At 53.3% G+C, this 17,840-nt stretch overlaps 1 protein-coding gene across 1 annotated transcript in view; it reads right to left on the minus strand.

The window, feature by feature from the left end:
- Positions 1-14,816, minus strand: part of ME2 (malic enzyme 2) — a 39,821-nt gene extending 25,005 nt beyond the window's left edge. Inside the window, exons 1-2 of the mRNA XM_066569302.1 lie at positions 14,735-14,816; positions 7,706-7,846 (exon numbers count right to left, since the gene is read on the minus strand). Of these exons, the coding sequence (XP_066425399.1) occupies positions 7,706-7,813 (108 nt within the window). The 5' untranslated portion in view covers positions 7,814-7,846; positions 14,735-14,816. The remainder of the gene's footprint in view (positions 1-7,705; positions 7,847-14,734) is intronic.
- Positions 14,817-17,840: the final 3,024 nt, after the last annotated feature.

Genomic DNA, 17,840 nt, shown 5'->3' on the forward strand with positions numbered 1-17,840 from the left:
CAGCGAGGCCACTGGAGTTTGCAGCCTGGGGAAGGCCAGGGTCCCCTCAGTGGAGTCACACTGGCTACACTGACATCTCACTGTAACCCCAGGGAAACGCCTCACGACCAAAACCTACATCCTCCCCTCCAGAGAGCCTCAAGTCCTGTAAAAACCGCAACTACCAAATTTATAATCTCTGCTATTACCGTGACACCAGAACGTGGCTTTTCCCACTTCCCTGTAGAGTGGAACCTGTGTCCTTAAAACACCTGGGCCCCCAATAACGCCCAGGAGCCCCGAGCTTAGCTCCAAGCAGAACAGAGACCCTTCTTTATTCAGTTTATTCACACTCTTTCCTGTCCGTAGGGAATCTAGCTGTTCAGTGTCTCTGGAGTTACAGGATGGATTTGTAAGTGACACTAAGTACTTTCAGCTGTTGATTTACATGACAATTGCATCTTACCCTATTCAAAGAGGCTTTAATTTCTGCCTAGGCCTAAATCAGGAATCAGAATGACATCAGCCTTCACACAGAAATTCAGTCCTTGCTCCAACTGGAACAGAACAAGTTTAGTCCAGAGCAGTGAGATAAAACCCCCGAGTCCTTCTAACACTTGCAGTATCTTTGTCCATGACCATGAGCTTGTTTTGGATTTGGATTTGGATGTGGATTTGCGATTGCACTGCAGTATCTCCCAGAATGGAGCTGCAGTATCACACGCCCAGCACCCTTCAAGCCAGCCCCAAAAGATCAGGGGCACAGGCAGCCCCAAAAGATCAGGGGCACAGCCAGACCCAGGGCATCAGGGGGCACAGCCAGCCCCAAAAGATCAGGGGCACAGCCAGACCCAGGGATCAGGGGCACAGCCAGACTCAAAAGACCAGGGGCACAGTCAGACCCAGGGGATCAGGGGCACAGCCAGACCCAGGGATCAGGGGCACAGCCAGACCCAGGGGATCAGGGGCACAGCCAGACCCAGGGGATCAGGGGGCACAGCCAGACCCAGGGATCAGGGGCACAGTCAGACCCAGGGATCAGGGGCACAGCCAGACCCAGGGATCAGGGGGCACAGCCAGACCCAGGGATCAGGGGCACAGTCAGACCCAGGGATCAGGGGCACAGCCAGACCCAGGGATCAGGGGGCAGAGTCAGACCCAGGGATCAGGGGCACAGTCAGACCCAGGGATCAGGGGCACAGCCAGACCCAGGGGATCAATGAGATCACCCAGCCCACGCAGCCAGCACCAATTGCTCAAAGGCACACAGGAACCCACACCTAAGGCCCAAGCTCACCCCAGCTTTCCCTGGGATTAAGAGCTTAAGCACTCCCACGGTCTGGGTGTAAGCAGCAGGGATCACTGTTTGCAGGCCAGTGTCTCTCCCCAGGTGCTCTGTGCTGACTTTCACTGCCATCAGCCTCCTTAATCCTTTTCTCAGCTCAGGACAAGCAGGGGTCATCTCCAGGCCAGCACAGACAAAGCAGGGAGCGCATCCAGGAGGGAGCCCAGCACACCTCAAAGCCCACAGATTAATTAATTAACACTCCACGGACAAATTCACCGCCCCAAAACCAACCTTCTGCTGGGAAGGGGGAATGAAAAATGCTACTGGAGTGAAATGCTGATGCTATTTTAGTTAAGATAAGCTCACGCTGAACCACCATGAACTTCAATCCACAAACTCTGGCACTGGGACTTCGCAGCAACTGGGCTCCATCACACAAAGCCCGTGCTGCTATAAATACCAGCACACACAAATTCTAGCTGCGTGCCTTGCATGGAGCAGCCTGGATGCTGCAAGCAGGATTTTTATAGCACCACTAAGTAAGTAATTCTCAGAGGTTTCCAAGCAGAGAAGTAGTAGTGATGGTAAGACTTCCCCGCCCGCAGTCTTGCAGCCACATCTATGAGAGTGTACCTTTTAACCAACCATAAATGGTCTCGCAGACAGCAAAAACCCCATCCAGGGACCCTGACAAAGATGTACATACAGTTCATATCCAAACATGCCACTGCTTGGAAAATTAGTTACTCATGAGATTTAAAAAATGCTTTCCTCGTAACTCCTAGTAATTGTTAGAACAGATTCAGCAGGGAGCACAGCCTCTGAAGCAGCATCATAAACATCTTGAAAACAAAGTAGATTTTATGTTGGATTGCGGGCTGCTTCCCTTGACTTTGCTCCCTTGGGCTAAACACAAAGTTCACTATTGCACAAGATGCCTCCACTGGAAATTAATAAAGTTCATTCATAAGAATCAAAGGTGTCTTTGCTATCTCTAGCAGAGAATAAAAGTTTACGAGAACAGAAAATCTCTCCTGATTTCTTTCCTCCTTCATTTTTAAGCTGGGTTCTCTCCCGTTGCTCTCCCAGAGCAGCAGCCCGTACCGCGGCGGGTGTGGCTGGCGCAGCAGGGCAACGCACACAGCCCGGACCCCAGGGCAGCTCCGAGCCTTCTCACACTCCCTCTCTCCCCAGGCAAAGGTGCCCCCAGCTCCTGGCCCCCTCTGCAAGGTGGAGCGCCACCACTGCGGGCTGGCTGGCGACCCACAGCTGCCTGGGGCAGCTGGCAGCACTCCCCTGCAGAAGAGGGGAAAGCCAGGAGCAGAAGGGCTCCACTCCCTGCCAAGGAAGTGGCCCAGCCTCTCCTGGGTGCATTTCCACGGACACCACGGCAGAGCTGCCCACTGCGAGTCCTGAGCACCACGACTGCAGTGGCATATCCCTGGGGATGCGGCTGCTCCTGCTCTCCTCAAGGGCATTAATCCCACGGGGAGCACAATCCCAGGCAGTGCCCTTCCTCCACCCGCCACCCCCAGCCCAGAGGTGCTGAGCACAACACCTGCTCCAAGGTAAATGAGGCTGGGTACCCTCCCACCACCTTTGGCACCTGGTTACAGATTAAACAGCTCCGTGTGCCCAGGTGTAACTCCTTCTGAGAGCACACAGATCTCAGGGAAGCTGATAAAACCTGCAGGTGCATGGCCATGCCAGCTCCATCCAAGAGCCCCTCCGTGTCCAAACCACTTGGGCAGGACACAGACCTGCCCTGGGACTTTTGGGCTGGGGGTGTGTGCTCAGTTTCTGTCATTTTCCTGCCTTCTGGGGTCTTTCCTCCTCGCTGACCACAAACTGATAGCAACGTTTCAAGCACTGCACTTCTTAGCAATGATCACCACCTGCATTCCCTCCCCACATCCTGTTTATCCTGGCTTCCCCAGGAAGGCACAGGGGCACTGTGTATTCCATGCCCTGGCTGCTCAACACAGCTGGCTAAGCCTGAATCTAAAACGTATTAAAATAAATGAAATGTGTCAAGCCAGCATGGTGAGAAAGGGCAGTGCAAGGGAACATCTACTTTTACATCTTCAAGCTCATACAACCCTTTCTTTACGCTCTCTTGTGCTGTCCCTTTTATTTTGTCAAAATGGCTTTGACTTTGTTTGGGTTTTTTCTGTTTATTTTTTATTCTGAGTGGGAAATGTACGGTTAGGGTATTTGTGGTCAGGTACAAGCTTGCTAAGAAAATTGCCTCTTTATGCAAAAGTAAATTTATCACAGTTTCTGCGGTTTCTGGAAGTATTCTGGAAGCCATGCGTGAAAATAAATTGGGCTGAAAAAGCTGTGAATGAACACAGATGAAACTGTGAGCAAAATATAACATATGAGAAGATGGCCATCTGCATGAAAGATAAGACCCTGGTAAAATTCCTCAGGATCAGTCTGGGATTATTAACCTGCCACCAGTGAATGTTTCTTTAACATTTATCATGTATTTCCATGCACGTATCTATTGCCATTCCAGGCAGATACATGCACACAAATACGTGCATATATAAGTCCTAAAGGTACCTGCTGAAGCCAAAATTTTGAGAGGCACTGTCAGTGCAGGAGGAGTTTTTGGACATCAGCAGGAATTTCCCCAAGGAAAAGGAGGTCAGGAACTGGAACTGCCCAGGGAGATGTTGGAGTGCCCATCCCTGGAGGTGTCCAAGGAGGGCCTGGATGTGGCACTGAGAGCTCTGGGCTGGGTGACAAGGTGGGGATCGGGTGACAGGCTGGACTCGATGGCTGGGAGGGCTTTTCCAACCCCAGGGATTCTGTGATAACAGTCCCGAGGAAGAGTCACGGAAAACGGGGTAACGGAACCCACAGCACAAAATACCATCACCCTTCTTCACCAAAATAACCAACTAAAATAACCAACTGAAGTACAGGAAGTGTCGCCAACTATGCAGTGACAAATTTTCTGCAAGCTGCAGAAAACAAACACGCAGATAACATTACAGGTCATGTACTTCCAGTGGAGACAAGAACACTCTGACGGCACTCCACATGGCAGAGCAGACATCCCCAGTCAGGGATCTTGTCCTGCATCGCTTGCTCTGTGCTGGAAGAACAAACCCTGCCCCATCTCAGGCCCTGCACCCTATCAGTGATGATTTAATTGCCAGCACTAAACCACGGAGATTGTCCTCAGAATGCTCTAAGCAAGCTGAAAATGCTGCCTGGGCACAGCAGGGACCCCCGGCAGAACAGGAGCTGCTGCAGCCAATTAACTGCACTGGAAGGCCTGTCAGGGAGCAGCAGCCACACAGCACACAGGGCTCTGAGGCAGGAGCATGCCACAGCAGCTGCTGGCTGCAGCACTGAGATGGCCCAGAGAGCTCACTGCCTCCTTGAGCCACCCTGACAAAGAACACCTCCAATCTGCCCTTCAAACACCAAAACCTGAACCAGCCGGCGCAGCTGTGTGTCCACCTGCAACACACGGCTCAGAGTGGGCAAGGAAAGAAACACACACAGCCCAACACACGGCTCAGGGTGGGCAAGGAGAGAAACACACACAGCTCAGGGTGGGCAAACAAAGAAACACACTCAGCTCAGGGTGGGCAAGGAGAGAAACACACTCAGCTCAGGATGGGCAAGGAGAGAAACACACACAGCCCAACACACGGCTCAGGGTGGGCAAACAAAGAAACACACACAGCTCAGGGTGGGCAAGGAGAGAAACACACTCAGCTCAGGATGGGCAAGGAGAGAAACACACACAGCCCAACACACAGCTCAGGGTGGGCAAACAAAGAAACACACACAGCTCAGGGTGGGCAAGGAGAGAAACACACTCAGCTCAGGATGGGCAAGGAGAGAAACACACACAGCCCAACACACAGCTCAGGGTGGGCAAACAAAGAAACACACACAGCTCAGGGTGGGCAAGGAGAGAAACACACACAGCCCAACACACAGCTCAGGGTGGGCAAACAAAGAAACACACACAGCTCAGGGTGGGCAAGGAGAGAAACACACTCAGCTCAGGATGGGCAAGGAGAGAAACACACACAGCCCAACACACAGCTCAGGGTGGGCAAACAAAGAAACACACACAGCCCAACACACGGCTCAGGGTGGGCAAGGAGAGAAACACACACAGCTCAGGGTGGGCAAGGAGAGAAACACACACAGCCCAACACATGGCTCAGGGTGGGCAAACAAAGAAACACACACAGCCCAACACACAGCTCAGGGTGGGCAAGGAAAGAAACACACACAGCCCAACACACGGCTTAGGGTGGGCAAGGAGAGAAACACACACAGCTCAGGGTGGGCAAGGAGAGAAACACACACAGCCCAACACATGGCTCAGGGTGGGCAAACAAAGAAACACACACAGCCCAACACACAGCTCAGGGTGGGCAAGGAAAGAAACACACACAGCCCAACACACGGCTTAGGGTGGGCAAGGAGAGAAACACACACAGCCCAACACATGGCTCAGGGTGGGCAAACAAAGAAACACACACAGCCCAACACGCAGCTCAGGGTGGGCAAACAAAGAAACACACACAGCCCAACACACGGCTCAGGGTGGGCAAACAAAGAAACACACACAGCCCAACACATGGCTCAGGGTGGGCAAACAAAGAAACACACACAGCTCAGGGTGGGCAAGGAGAGAAACACACACAGCCCAACACACAGCTCAGGGTGGGCAAGGAAAGAAACACACACAGCCCAACACACGGCTCAGGGTGGGCAAGGAGAGAAAAACAATTCTTATCTGTAAGATAAAAACCTGCTCCAGTGGCAAAGAGCAACAGATAAGTTTGCACAAGGGTGAGGGCTGGTTCCTGCCCCTGATGCTGTCCTTCTGCAGCTCTTGTTTTAGGGACACGTGCCTTAGGGGAGACCAAATGTTCTGCAGGGTTGATAGAGGATGTAAAAATTGAATCTAATCAAGCAAAACATGATAACCTCAACAAGCTGACAGCAAGAAATAACACCCTTTATCTGTTTCTGTACGTAGATAATATATCTATCTATCTATACACAAGTGAGGCACAGGGGGTAAAGTACTCGGTGTGCTGTTTAATGAATCATTTATGTCTTTGCTGAATATCCAAAATGCATTTCCATACAGATACTGCATCCAGCAGTATCACTCAGTGAGCTTTCTGATCATTCCAACAGGCGTCAGCAGGAAGGACGGGCTGATACAGCAGAGACAAACTACTGCACAACGGGGTTCCCTCTCACAGTGTAACTTCTTGGAGGCATTGAAATATTCACAAAATCAATTGCCATTAACTAGAAGCTCCCTACTCCCTTCTACTCCTCAAGAAAAAAAATTGTGCTCAGTCTAGCTGAGAATTCCAGGGTTAAAAAAAATGGAAGGATATTACCACTAGAAAAACAGTAAGAAATGACTTATTGTTCTTGTTTCAGAATACTATTGCATAATCAGCATTTGGAAAAGCTTACAGGGGTTGAAGTAATTTCCATGGCCATGTCAAAGTCTTTAGAACTCAGAAAGTCTCGAGACAGTCTGATCCTGACAAGTCACACCAATCTACTCTTCTCTCTTTCCCTGACACAGCAATCTCAGCTTCAGTTTTGCAGACAGCCAGTCTCTACCTTCCACAGCTCTCTCTCCCTCTCTAGGCAGCCTGGATTCATGCAGGATTGAGGCATCTTGCACTCTGCTGTCCAAGGCAGAAAGGGAAGGGTAGAATAACCCAGCCCCACTGCTCAGGAAGTGCCCTGAGCAGAGACAGGGCAAATGTCAGAGACTGGCAGACTTGTCGCCTTTCTTGACCACTTCAGACATCTCGGACCAGCCACCAAAAGCTCTCATCTGATTTCTTACCAGTTTTAATTTACACATTAATAGCTGCAAGATTCCTGAAGGGCACTACGACTCCAGTGGGGAAAAAAAAACAAAACAAAAGAGGTTGAGGATGGGCTTGTGCAAACAGGAACAGTTTTGTGAAGGGAACAAAATGCTACTTTCTTAGGAGTCTGCCCCAAAGCATGGAATTAACACGATATCTGTACCTCCCAGTCAGCCCCCACCAAGGTTTATTTTTAGATGCTCTTTCAGACTCTGCAGAGGGATATTTCTCAGGTGATGTGGCTCAGCCCCAGCTCTCAGTGTCCCAGGAAAGGGCCAGGGCTAGGACAGAGAGGCTATCGCTTCCTGTGGTTAGTGGATTCAGAGTTAACTTTTGCAAACTTTCAGGTCAGTCCCTCTCCCTGCTAAAGCGCTGCCTGGGCTCAGCAGTGCCAGCAGCCCCTCGTGTGCCCAGGGCAGCACTGGCAGTGAGGACAGAGCCGGGCTGGCCGGAGCAGCGGGGCAGGAGCTGCTGCCTGCCTCGCCGCCCCGCCCTGGCTGTGTCAGACACAGGTCGGACAGACAGACAGACAGACAGGACACAGACCCACCTTGTTGGTGCGTGGGTTGAGCATGAGTGGTTTGCCCTTCTCCTTGGTGTGCAGGCTGCGCCGCGCCATCGCGCAGGGCGCCGCGGCCGCGCGCAGTCGGGACAGCATCCTCCTCCTCCTCCTCCTCCTCCTCCGGAGCACCTGGCGGGGCAAAGGCAGCACTCAGGAACCCACAGAGCCCCTGAAACACCCACTGTGGGCACAGGCAGCACTCAGGCACCCACAGAGCCCCCGAAACACCCACTGTGGGCACAGGCAGCACTCAGGAACCCACGGAGCCAGCAGAGCCCCCGACACACCCACTGTGGGCAAAGGCAGCACTCAGGAACCCACGGAGCCAGCAGAGCCCCTGAAACACCCACTGTGGGCACAGGCAGCACTCAGGAACCCACGGAGCCAGCAGAGCCCCTGAAACACCCACTGTGTGCACAGGCAGCACTCAGGAACCCACAGAGCCCCCGAAACACCCACTGTGTGCTCCTGGTGCCACAGAGAATCACCTGCAGCGTGAGACCCCTTCTAACACCAGGAAGCAACAGCCCAAATCTGCCCTGCGGCAGCCAGGAGGAGGGAAAGGAAGGAAGGGCTCGCTCGGAGTGCCGAGAGCACAGAGTGGAGGGAACGCAGGGATCCTGCCGGCAGAGCAGAAATGCCAGCAGGGACTTCTGCTGTCCCTGGTGACCCGTGGAACCGGCACTGGCGCAAATGGCGGCCAGGACAGCACAGCCTGGGCAGGTGCAGCCACGAAATCCCCACTGAGATCCTCCTGAGCTCTCCAACAACAAAATCTCCTGGCCTGGACAACAGGAGATTCTCCGCTGGCCCGGAGAGAAGCTGTGTCTGTCAGCATACTGAAACCCTGCTACAACAAAATGTGGAATTAAAATGGCCAAAAACTCCACTGATCTGTGGATTCCAGGCTCAGACTTTTACACTTCCAAACTTTAAAAATAGTTTTAAAAAACCTTTATTTTCAGAGTCTATATCCTTTAAAGTAAAGGATGCTCCCCTAAAAGAAATTAAAAATTGTTAATATAACTCAAGTTCTAATCCTGACAGGTGTTAGCAACTCTTGGACTCATTTTACTCCATTACTGATCACAAGCTCTTTGGAGAAGAAATTACCATTTACCACACTCTCGTATAAGGCAGGACCAGCAGGGAACGCGCAGTGGGGATCTCTGGAATCCCAAAGATTGTTTCACTGAGCCAGAGAGACAACGGGAAGCAGGGCAGGACCTCACCAGGACCAGGGTCTGTGTGGTGACACAGGGAGGGGACACGCCAGCCAGGCCAGCAGGGGACCAGGAGAGGGGACCCGACACCCCCCGGCCCAGCTCCACGCTCACAGCCCAGACAGGCAGGGACAGGGAAGCAGGGCATGAGATATTTTTAAGGAATGAAATGATGCACGGCTTGCATTTTTAATTTCTTCCAGATGGGAGACAAAATTGAATTAAGGAACAAAACTTCATTATCTTAAATATCGCCTGAATACTTTAGAAGACCTGCTCTAATCAAATTTGCACATAATCAGCTTTTAAGATGGCAGACTGGTCTTACAAGTTACAATCTGAGGATTTTCTTGAATATCTTTCCAAGCATTAAAAAAACATGCAAACATTTAACATTTTTCATCATCAGTTATGCCCGAGTTTCTCTTCTGCCCACTACAAAGCGTAGAGGGAAGCTGCTCTGCATCCGGACGCAGCCCTTCCCCTCAACCTTCACTTGTTTGTTGAGGCCTGTGAATGACAGAAGTTCCACTCAAACCCCCTGTGCTGATTTTGTTTTGGGGTAAAGACCATAAATTTGCTGCGTGGAGTGGGACAGGAGGCAGGGGAGGGAGCCTTGCCAGCAGCACCAACAGATGCAGCCTCGAACGTGCTCGTTCCTCCCCAAACCTGCTGGTGGTGGAGCGAGCGCTCGGGAAATCAGGATCAGACTAGGGAAATTAATCCTGTGCTGCAAAACACATTAATTCCGTGCTGCCTTTAGCATCACCAGGTTCAGTTTTAGCTGGTTTTAGTTCTGGTTGCTCACTCGCCATCCCCCCAGGGCTGCAGGTCCATCTCCCCTTTTTGGCAGGGGAGCCCAGAAAGGGTCTGTGACTCCAGTGTCACAGAAAAACCCCAACCCAGAGTCCCATCGGCCTGGGGCCACCGTGGCGTCAACCTGCCACCAGCAAACACCTCAAACAAGCAATTAAAAAGTAGGACAAGCACCACACCCTACCAAACTCTAATTAAATTTAAATTACTTTGGTGCAATTAATGAGCATTAAGAACCAAACAAGATTGTGGCCCAGATTCACCTGAACTTGATCAATTAACTCTAATCAACGAGGCAGAGGGGGAAAGGCTTTTCAGAGGTGATACAAATCTTGTTTTCCTCCTGACGTGTGAGAGAGGAGACTTGCTCCTCTCCGAGGTGTTACACCAGCACCTAAAATTATTCTCTTGATGGAGGTATCTCAGATTCATAAAAGGGGAGAATCAAGTTTCATTTTCCACTGAGCCCTCTGTTTAGATCCAAGCGATATGATCCCAGTTAATTTATATCCACCACAAAACCTGACTGGCCACTCAGCCCCGAGCTCTCCCGCCCCTGCTCTTCCCATTGTTCCCTGTTTGTTTCCTCTCCCATTCTGCACGTTTCCCTCAACTCCTTTTGTCACAGACTTTTGAATGTGGTTTAGCAAGGGCTTGCCTCTCAAACACACCCTGCCCTGACCCCACGAAGCAGGAAATCCTCTCCCATGCCCATCCATATTGCTCTGCAGGGCTGCCAGCAGCTCTGCCGCAGGGCCGTGGCCCTCTGTGACCCAGCCCAGCTCTGCTGGCACCCGTGGGCAAGGACAAAGGGACACGAAGCCTCACGCTCTGCGGCTCGCATCTGCTGGGGAGCCCCAGGAACAGGTCTGGGGGAAAGGTCCCCAAAAGGGCCCCAGGCCACCTCCTGGTTTCAAGGAGATGGAAGGGCTGGACTGTGCTGCTGTCTGGGGAGGCTTTAACATGGTTGGTGATGGGTTTGTAGGAGAGAGGCCAGGCCTGAGAGGGTGGTAGTAAAACCATAAAAAAAGGAGAGATCATTTTGGCAGTAGAGGCTGACAGAGAATCCCAGAGTGGTTTGGGTGGGAAGAGACCTCAAAGCTCATCCAGTCTCACCCGTGCCATGTGCAGGGACACCTTCCACTGTCCCAGGCTGCTCCAAGCCCCATCCAGCCTGGCCTGGGACACTGCCAGGGATCCAGGGGCAGCCACAGCTGCTCTGGGCACCCTGGGCCAGGGCCTGCCCACCCTCCCAGCCAGCAATTCCTAATTGCCAAGAGCCCAAAATCTGTGCCTGCCCTCTGGCAGTGGGAGCCATTGCCTGGGTGCTGTCCCTGCAGGCCTTGTCCCCAGTCCCTGGGCAGCTCTGCTGGAGCCCCTGGAGGCCCTGGCAGGGGCTCTGAGGTGTCCCTGGAGCTTCTCTTGTGCAGCTCAACAGCCCCAGCTGTGCCAGGCTGGCTCCAGAGCAGAGGGGCTCCAGCCCTGGCAGCAGCTCCGTGGGGGAAGGATGAGAACTGGGGGAAAGAGCAGCACCTGCCACGCTGTGAAAACACACGGAGAGGACTGAGGCTGGGTAATGTCCTGTGAGGAGGAATTAGGAGGAAAACAGCAGAATTGAATGAGGAATAAATTCCTGCCCAAACCTGTGTCAGCATAACCAGGATCTCTGCTCGCCCTTCAGTGCCTGGCAATGGTGAGAGCTACACAAGACTGTGGAGCACCTCCAGACTGAGCCCAGCACAGCTGGGAATTTTTGAGTTGCTGTGTCACAAATTAAGGGGATTAAATCCTTCAGCACACAGAGGACAGCTCCCTGCTGTGCCTTATCAGGAGGCATCTGCCCAGGTCAAACTAATTACCAATATGCACAAGCGCCCTTATCTGGGAGCAAATGTTCTCCTGCTCCAATTATGGATTTGTTAAATGGCAAAACTTACTTTTAAGGGAAAGGTTCGTCACGCTCTTAAAAGGCAGAATTAGGCAGGCCAGAGAGTCGGGAAGCTGAGAGCCAATTAAAGCGAGGCCAGCTTCAATTAGTGCCCGGGCTGCCTGACCCGTGGGTCTGCCCTCAGTGCCAAGGGGCGCCTGTCCCTGCACAGCAGCTCCTGCTGCGTGACTCTGCAGCCTGCCTTCAGTTCGAGGGCTCGGGAAACACAAATGCATCTCCAGCGCTCCTGAAATCCTGTGCCAGTGGTTTCTTCCAGCCTGTCTTTCATGCACAGAAACTGACCTGTGTTGAGGAGCTTTTCTCTATTGACAAGCTGAAATCATTAATTCAAGGCCACGGAGGCCCCACAGGATTTCCAATCTTTAAGGCCTCAACCATTTCTAAGCCAACAGACATTGTCTCCTATGGGAGACAGGTCTGGAGTGGATGCACCATGCACTCTATTTTCTTTTCTTTTTTTTTTTTTCATTAATAAACAGCCCAGCCTGGCCCACCCAAGCATGACACAAACCAGGCACGCTCTAGCCGGCTTCATCACTTCAGCAATGATAAAGCAGTCTAAAATTATTACACGAGGCGAGCACGGGCTGTAAGCGTGTCTCCCCACGAGACTTGCACTAAAGAGAGCAGCTCTCCCTGCACCCACCACCCTTCAGCAGGACAAGGAGACACTTTTGTTCCAGAACAGGGGCATCCCAGGAGGGAGGAGCACGCGGTTCTGCACAGCAGCTCGGCCTCCCTGAGCTGCCCAGATGCTACTGCTGAGCAAAGCCAGCAGGAAACGGCGGCGGCAAAGCTGCTCCAGGCTCCCTCCAGCAAAGTCCTGGGCCACCACTTTAGAGGACATTTCTAAGGCACCTTGAGATCTGCAGATTAAAAGGAACAGTCAGGGGCAGAAATTACTAATTAAGTGTTTGGCAGAGGCAGGCGGGTTATTTTGGAAGCAGATCTTTAGCATATTGGAATTGCTTTTCTTCCCTTTTATTGGCCAGTTCAACAGGAAGAAAAGTTAGGTGTGGAGAGCACTCAGGCAGAGTAAGCAAGCTCACCGCTCCAGGCTGGAAACATTCACTAAACAAAGCACACTCAGGTGAACTTGGATGGAAATGATTTCAGAACTTTCCTAAAAAGAGTATTTGTCAATTACTGTAATTTACAGTACTATCAGACTTCTTGCAGCACGAGCAGAAAGCAGGGCTGAATTGTTTGGTATTGGGGTCTTGGTGGGTAGCAGCTCCTTCCAGACAACATCAGAGAGCTGTATTTTTATACATTTACTGACCTAAATATTCTGATTCTTAAGCACCAGAAAGTCCATTATCTTTTACTGTGGAAACTGCAGCAGCAGTATTTCTGGCCAGGTCTGACAAGGTGTATTGAAATTCTTGATTTATTTTAATTTGTGTAACTAGGAGGGCTACTGGTAGTAAAGGTAAGGACAAAGACCTCACGCTAAAAGCCCTCAGAAATACTCCAGGAACAGCAGAAAGGTACTCATGCTCTGTTCTGGAGAGCTGGCACGCCACTCTGCTGGAGCTGCTCAACTCAGAAACACTGATTTATTTTTTTGGATACAGGTTGAGGGGTGGACAAGGATGTTCCCAACAACTGCTGCATTTACAAATGGGAGCTCTTCGTGGGAAAGCAGCTCAGCCCAGAGCACAGAGAAGCCGAGCTGCTGGTGGCTCAGCGCAGGTGAAGTGTACATCTGCCAACCTCTTACAAACCTCAGCGTGTGCTGGCTTTAAAAAGAAATACCCCACCTAAACTACAGAAGAACCTGAGAACCTATCCATGCACCACGGGCTACCAGTGCTGCTCCAGCTGCAGGGAAGGTGCTGGCACCACTCGTAAAGATGAGCGTTCAATTAGTGCTCACTCAACCACGGCGTGCTACCACGCAACTCTGACAGCCTCTGCCTTAGTTTGCGGGGCAAAAAGCTCCAAATCTTGCCTGCACTCAAGCTGCTGACTCACAAGCCACCGCACAGGATTATCAGAACTTCCCTCCTGTGACTGTAACACACAGTTTCTTCTAAAATACAGGCTCGGGTTAAATTTCTACAGATGTTATAGCCTCTAATAAGGCATTAGACACTGCTGGCTGCACACAGACGGGCCACCTGCAGAGCTGCACATTCTGCCCAGCTCTTTCATTTGCCCATATGTAAATTACAGGTACATAGAAAACCTCCCTTTGATGTTTACTACTTTTTGGAATTACCAACACAAACACACCAAATAACCGACATTTGGTGGTTTTGATCTTGCTTGGCTGCAAGACTGTCCTTTTTCACCGACCCTTTATCAATGTGCTGTAAGTTTGGTTTGGTTTTTCTCCTGTTAATTATGAGATTCTTGCCATGACACAACACCCCGGGTTGCTCAGACAACACCCGTTAGTCAGTATTTTTTAGCGGAGCCAGCGACGGCGGCGTGTCAGCCACGGCCGCCCGGCTGAAGGAGCAGCCAGGAGGCCAAACCCAAACAGCAACTCCGGAGTGCCGGGCGGCGCTTCCTGCTCCAAGGCCGCGCCAGCTGCTCCGCTCCTTCCCAACTTTCACTCTCCGGGGCCGCGGGGAAGTTGAGGGCAGGTCGGGCCCGGCGCGGGGGGGCGGCAGGAGCGGCTGGGCCCGCTGGGTGGGCGCTCCCCGCGGCCTCGGGCAGCTCCCGGCGGGCGGGCTGGCAGCTCCATTTGTCACCGTCCTGACAGGGGTAAACACGCACGGGCGCAGCCGGGGCTGCTTCCCCCGGCTCCTCGCGGGCACCTCCGCACCTGCCGCAGGGCCCGGCGCTGCCTCCGCCGCAGGCCGAGCCGCGGGGCCTCGCACCGCCGTGCTGCTGCTTCGGCACTACCCCCCGCGGGGCCGGGCCGGGGACACGGAGCATCCCGGGCGGGCTACATCCCCTCCCCGCGCCCGGGCGGCCTCCAGCCCCTCAGAACGCCCCGTAGACACGGGTTTATAAAGAGAGAGAGAGGCCTGTGGTGCGCCGCCGCAGTTGTATAATTGTTACCAGAACGGGATCTACCTCCTCCTGCGGCTGCTGCCCGCTGAGCGATGCCGGCCGAGGACCTGTTCCTACTGAGCGAGAACAGCGCCCGCCCGCCGGAGCAGCGTCGACCACAGAACCCGCCACTGAATGGAGCCTACACCGAGGCGCCGGGGAGGGACACCCCGGGAGGCGGGTGTTGGCCGTGACTGACAACTCAGGCAACCAATAGAAGGGAAGGAAGCTCGCCGGCGGCCGTGGCGTTTGGCCAATGAACGTTTTATCCCGCCTCCGCAGAGGGGAAAGGGGGACAGGCACGGCGGGGTGGGATCTGTCACAGGTTAATTGGACTGGCCAGACAGCCAATCAGCGAGGAGGGGCGGAGCGAGGGGCGGGACTGGGGATGGGAGTGTGACGGAACTGGGAACGTGAGGGGAACGTGGGGGGACGGGAATGGGAATGGGGAACGGAGAACGCGAGGGGACGGGAATGGCAATGGGGAACGGGGAACGTGAGGGGACGGGAATGGCAATGGGAATGGGGAACGTGAGGGGACAGGATTGGCAATGGGGAACGGGGAACGTGAGGGGACGGGAATGGCAATGGGAACGAGGAACGTGAGGGGAACGTGAGAGGACGGCAGTGGCAATGGGGAACGGGGAACGTGAGGGGACGGGAATGGCAATGGGAATGGGGAACAGGGAACGTGAGAGGACAGGATTGGCAATGGGGAATGGGGAACGTGAGAGGACGGGAATGGCAATGGGAATGGGGAACGTGAGGGGACAGGATTGGCAATGGGGAATGGGGAACGTGAGGGGACGGGAATGGCAATGCGGAACTGGGAATGTGAGGGGATGGCAATGGCAATGGGGAATGAGGAACATGAGGGGACAGGAATGGTAATGGCAATGGGGAATGGGGAACTTGAGGAACGTGAGGGCATGGGAAATGGGAATGGGGAACATGAAGGGACAGGATCCATGAGGGGTTGGAAGCCATAATAAGATGGAGATCTGTGAGGGGATGGGGCTATGAAGGGCTGGGAGCTGTGAGGAGCTGGGGTCCATAACGGGACAGGCCTGTGAGGAATGGGGTCCATAAGGGGACAGGCCTGTGAGGAATGGGGTCCATAAGGGGACAGGGCTCTGAGGAACTGGGGTCCGTAAGGGGACAGGGCTGTGAGGAGCCTGGATCCGTGAGGGGACAGGGCTGTGAGGAACTGGGGTCCATAAGGAGCCTGGGTCCATGAGCAGACCCATGAGTGCCGTGTGGCAGCCAGGACAGTGGGGACCGTGGCTCCACAGGGGCATCCTGCTGTGGAGGAGGCTGAGGGGGAAAGGCAAAGCAGGAGGAAGGAGCAGAGGGCAGGGGCAGGGAATGTGGTCACTCCACACAGAGTTCCTTGTGGCAACATGGAAGCTGCTCCCAGTGGCCAGGGCCACCGTGCTGGATGCCCTGCATGGAACAGGGCTCCTCAAAACATGCAGGGCCACAGCGCTGAGGTAAGCCCTGCCTGGTCTGCTGCCTCACGGGGCCTGGAGGGCTGGCATACCCTTGGACTCAAACAGAGGGCTTGGCAGAAGTCATCGAGGCAGATAATACTGCAGGTCAGCACTGAAATTGCAGAAGAAAAGAGCAAAACCACTACTTTTCACAATAACACTGGGCTGTTTGTCCTCACAATGGTCAGTGGAAGTGATACCCATCCCCAGCTCAGCCTCCACAGAGTTTAGAGAGAGAAAGCACAGGGGTGTGAAACACGGCAGCTCAGCCCTTCCCAGCCTTCGTCTGCCTCCTCTCCAGCCCAAACTCAGATGTTTTCCAGTGCTGCAGATTTTGAGATTGTTAATCACAGAATCTCCTGGAATGGTTTGGGTTGGACAAGAGCTTCAATCTCATCCATGGGCAGGGACACCTTCCACTGTCCCAGGCTGCTCCAAGCCCCATCCAGCCTGGCCTTGGGCACTGCCAAGGATCCAGGGGCAGCCACAGCTGCTCTGGGCACCCTGGGCCAGGGCCTGCCCACCCTCCCAGCCAGCAATTCCTTCCCAATACCCCATCTCATGCTCACCACTTCCAGTTAAAAAGAGAATTTTTTCTTTTAACAAGAACTTTTATTAAGTAACAATTTTAATTCTCTGCCACCGGCACCGAACATGATTTAAATAGTTTGATGTACGAAGGAGCACGGTGCAGTTAAAAGAAGCAGAGTCACTATAGTAACAGTATCAGATATGTAAACCTACTTAATCAAAACCCCCTCTCCTAATTATGATTTTGAGGCCTGTCATGAGGAGCACATTCAGCTGCTTTCCCTCTCCCCTCCCCATCAGCATGACTGTGGCTGGTTTGAAACGTTTCTGAATAATGCTGCTCTGCACCTATCAACAAAAGAGATTGCGAAAATAACCTGCAAGGTCACGCCTTTGTCCCAGGCTAAAAATAGCCCAAATTGGAGGCATTTAAAAATGCCTGGCATCCTACCCAAATTGCATAAATCACTCCTGCTGTAAACCTGTGCCACTCCAGGCCTGTGGAGGATATTCCCCAGGATCACCTAATGAGCAGCTGGGGCCTTGCTGAAACAGGCTGTGCAGAACTTTGTTGTGAGAGGATGGCTGCCTGGAGAGCTGGGCTGTGATTAGTCACAGCAGAGGAAAACCTGCACCCCAGGGGCTGCCCAGAGCTCCCAGCAGCGGGGCTGGAGGCAGGAGAGCTGTCACTTCCAGCCCCATGGCACTGCTTTGGTTCGCTCCCAAATCCAGGCTCCGAGCCTTTCCCAAGGCACAGGTCACTGTGCAGAGGAGGCCTGGCCCACGCTCTGTGCCCCAGCACGGCCCCAGCTGCCTCAGGGACAGCAGGACGTGGAATCACAGAACCATTTGGGTTGGAGAAGCCCTCACACCCTCAGTCCAACCACTGCTCCCCCAGCACTGCCAGGGCCACCAGCTGTCCCCAAGTGCCACATCCACACGGCTCAAGGGATGGGGTCTCACCAGCTGTGCCAGGGCTGGACAGCCCTTTCCACTGGGAAATTCCTGCTGGTGTCCACCCTGAGCCTGCCCTGGCCCAGCCTGAGGCCGTTCCCTCTGCTCCTGTCCCTGTTCCCTGGAGCACAGCCCGACCCCCCCGGCTGTGCCCT

This window comes from Molothrus aeneus, chromosome Z (genome assembly GCF_037042795.1).
Source record: "Molothrus aeneus isolate 106 chromosome Z, BPBGC_Maene_1.0, whole genome shotgun sequence".
NCBI lineage: Eukaryota > Metazoa > Chordata > Aves > Passeriformes > Icteridae > Molothrus > Molothrus aeneus.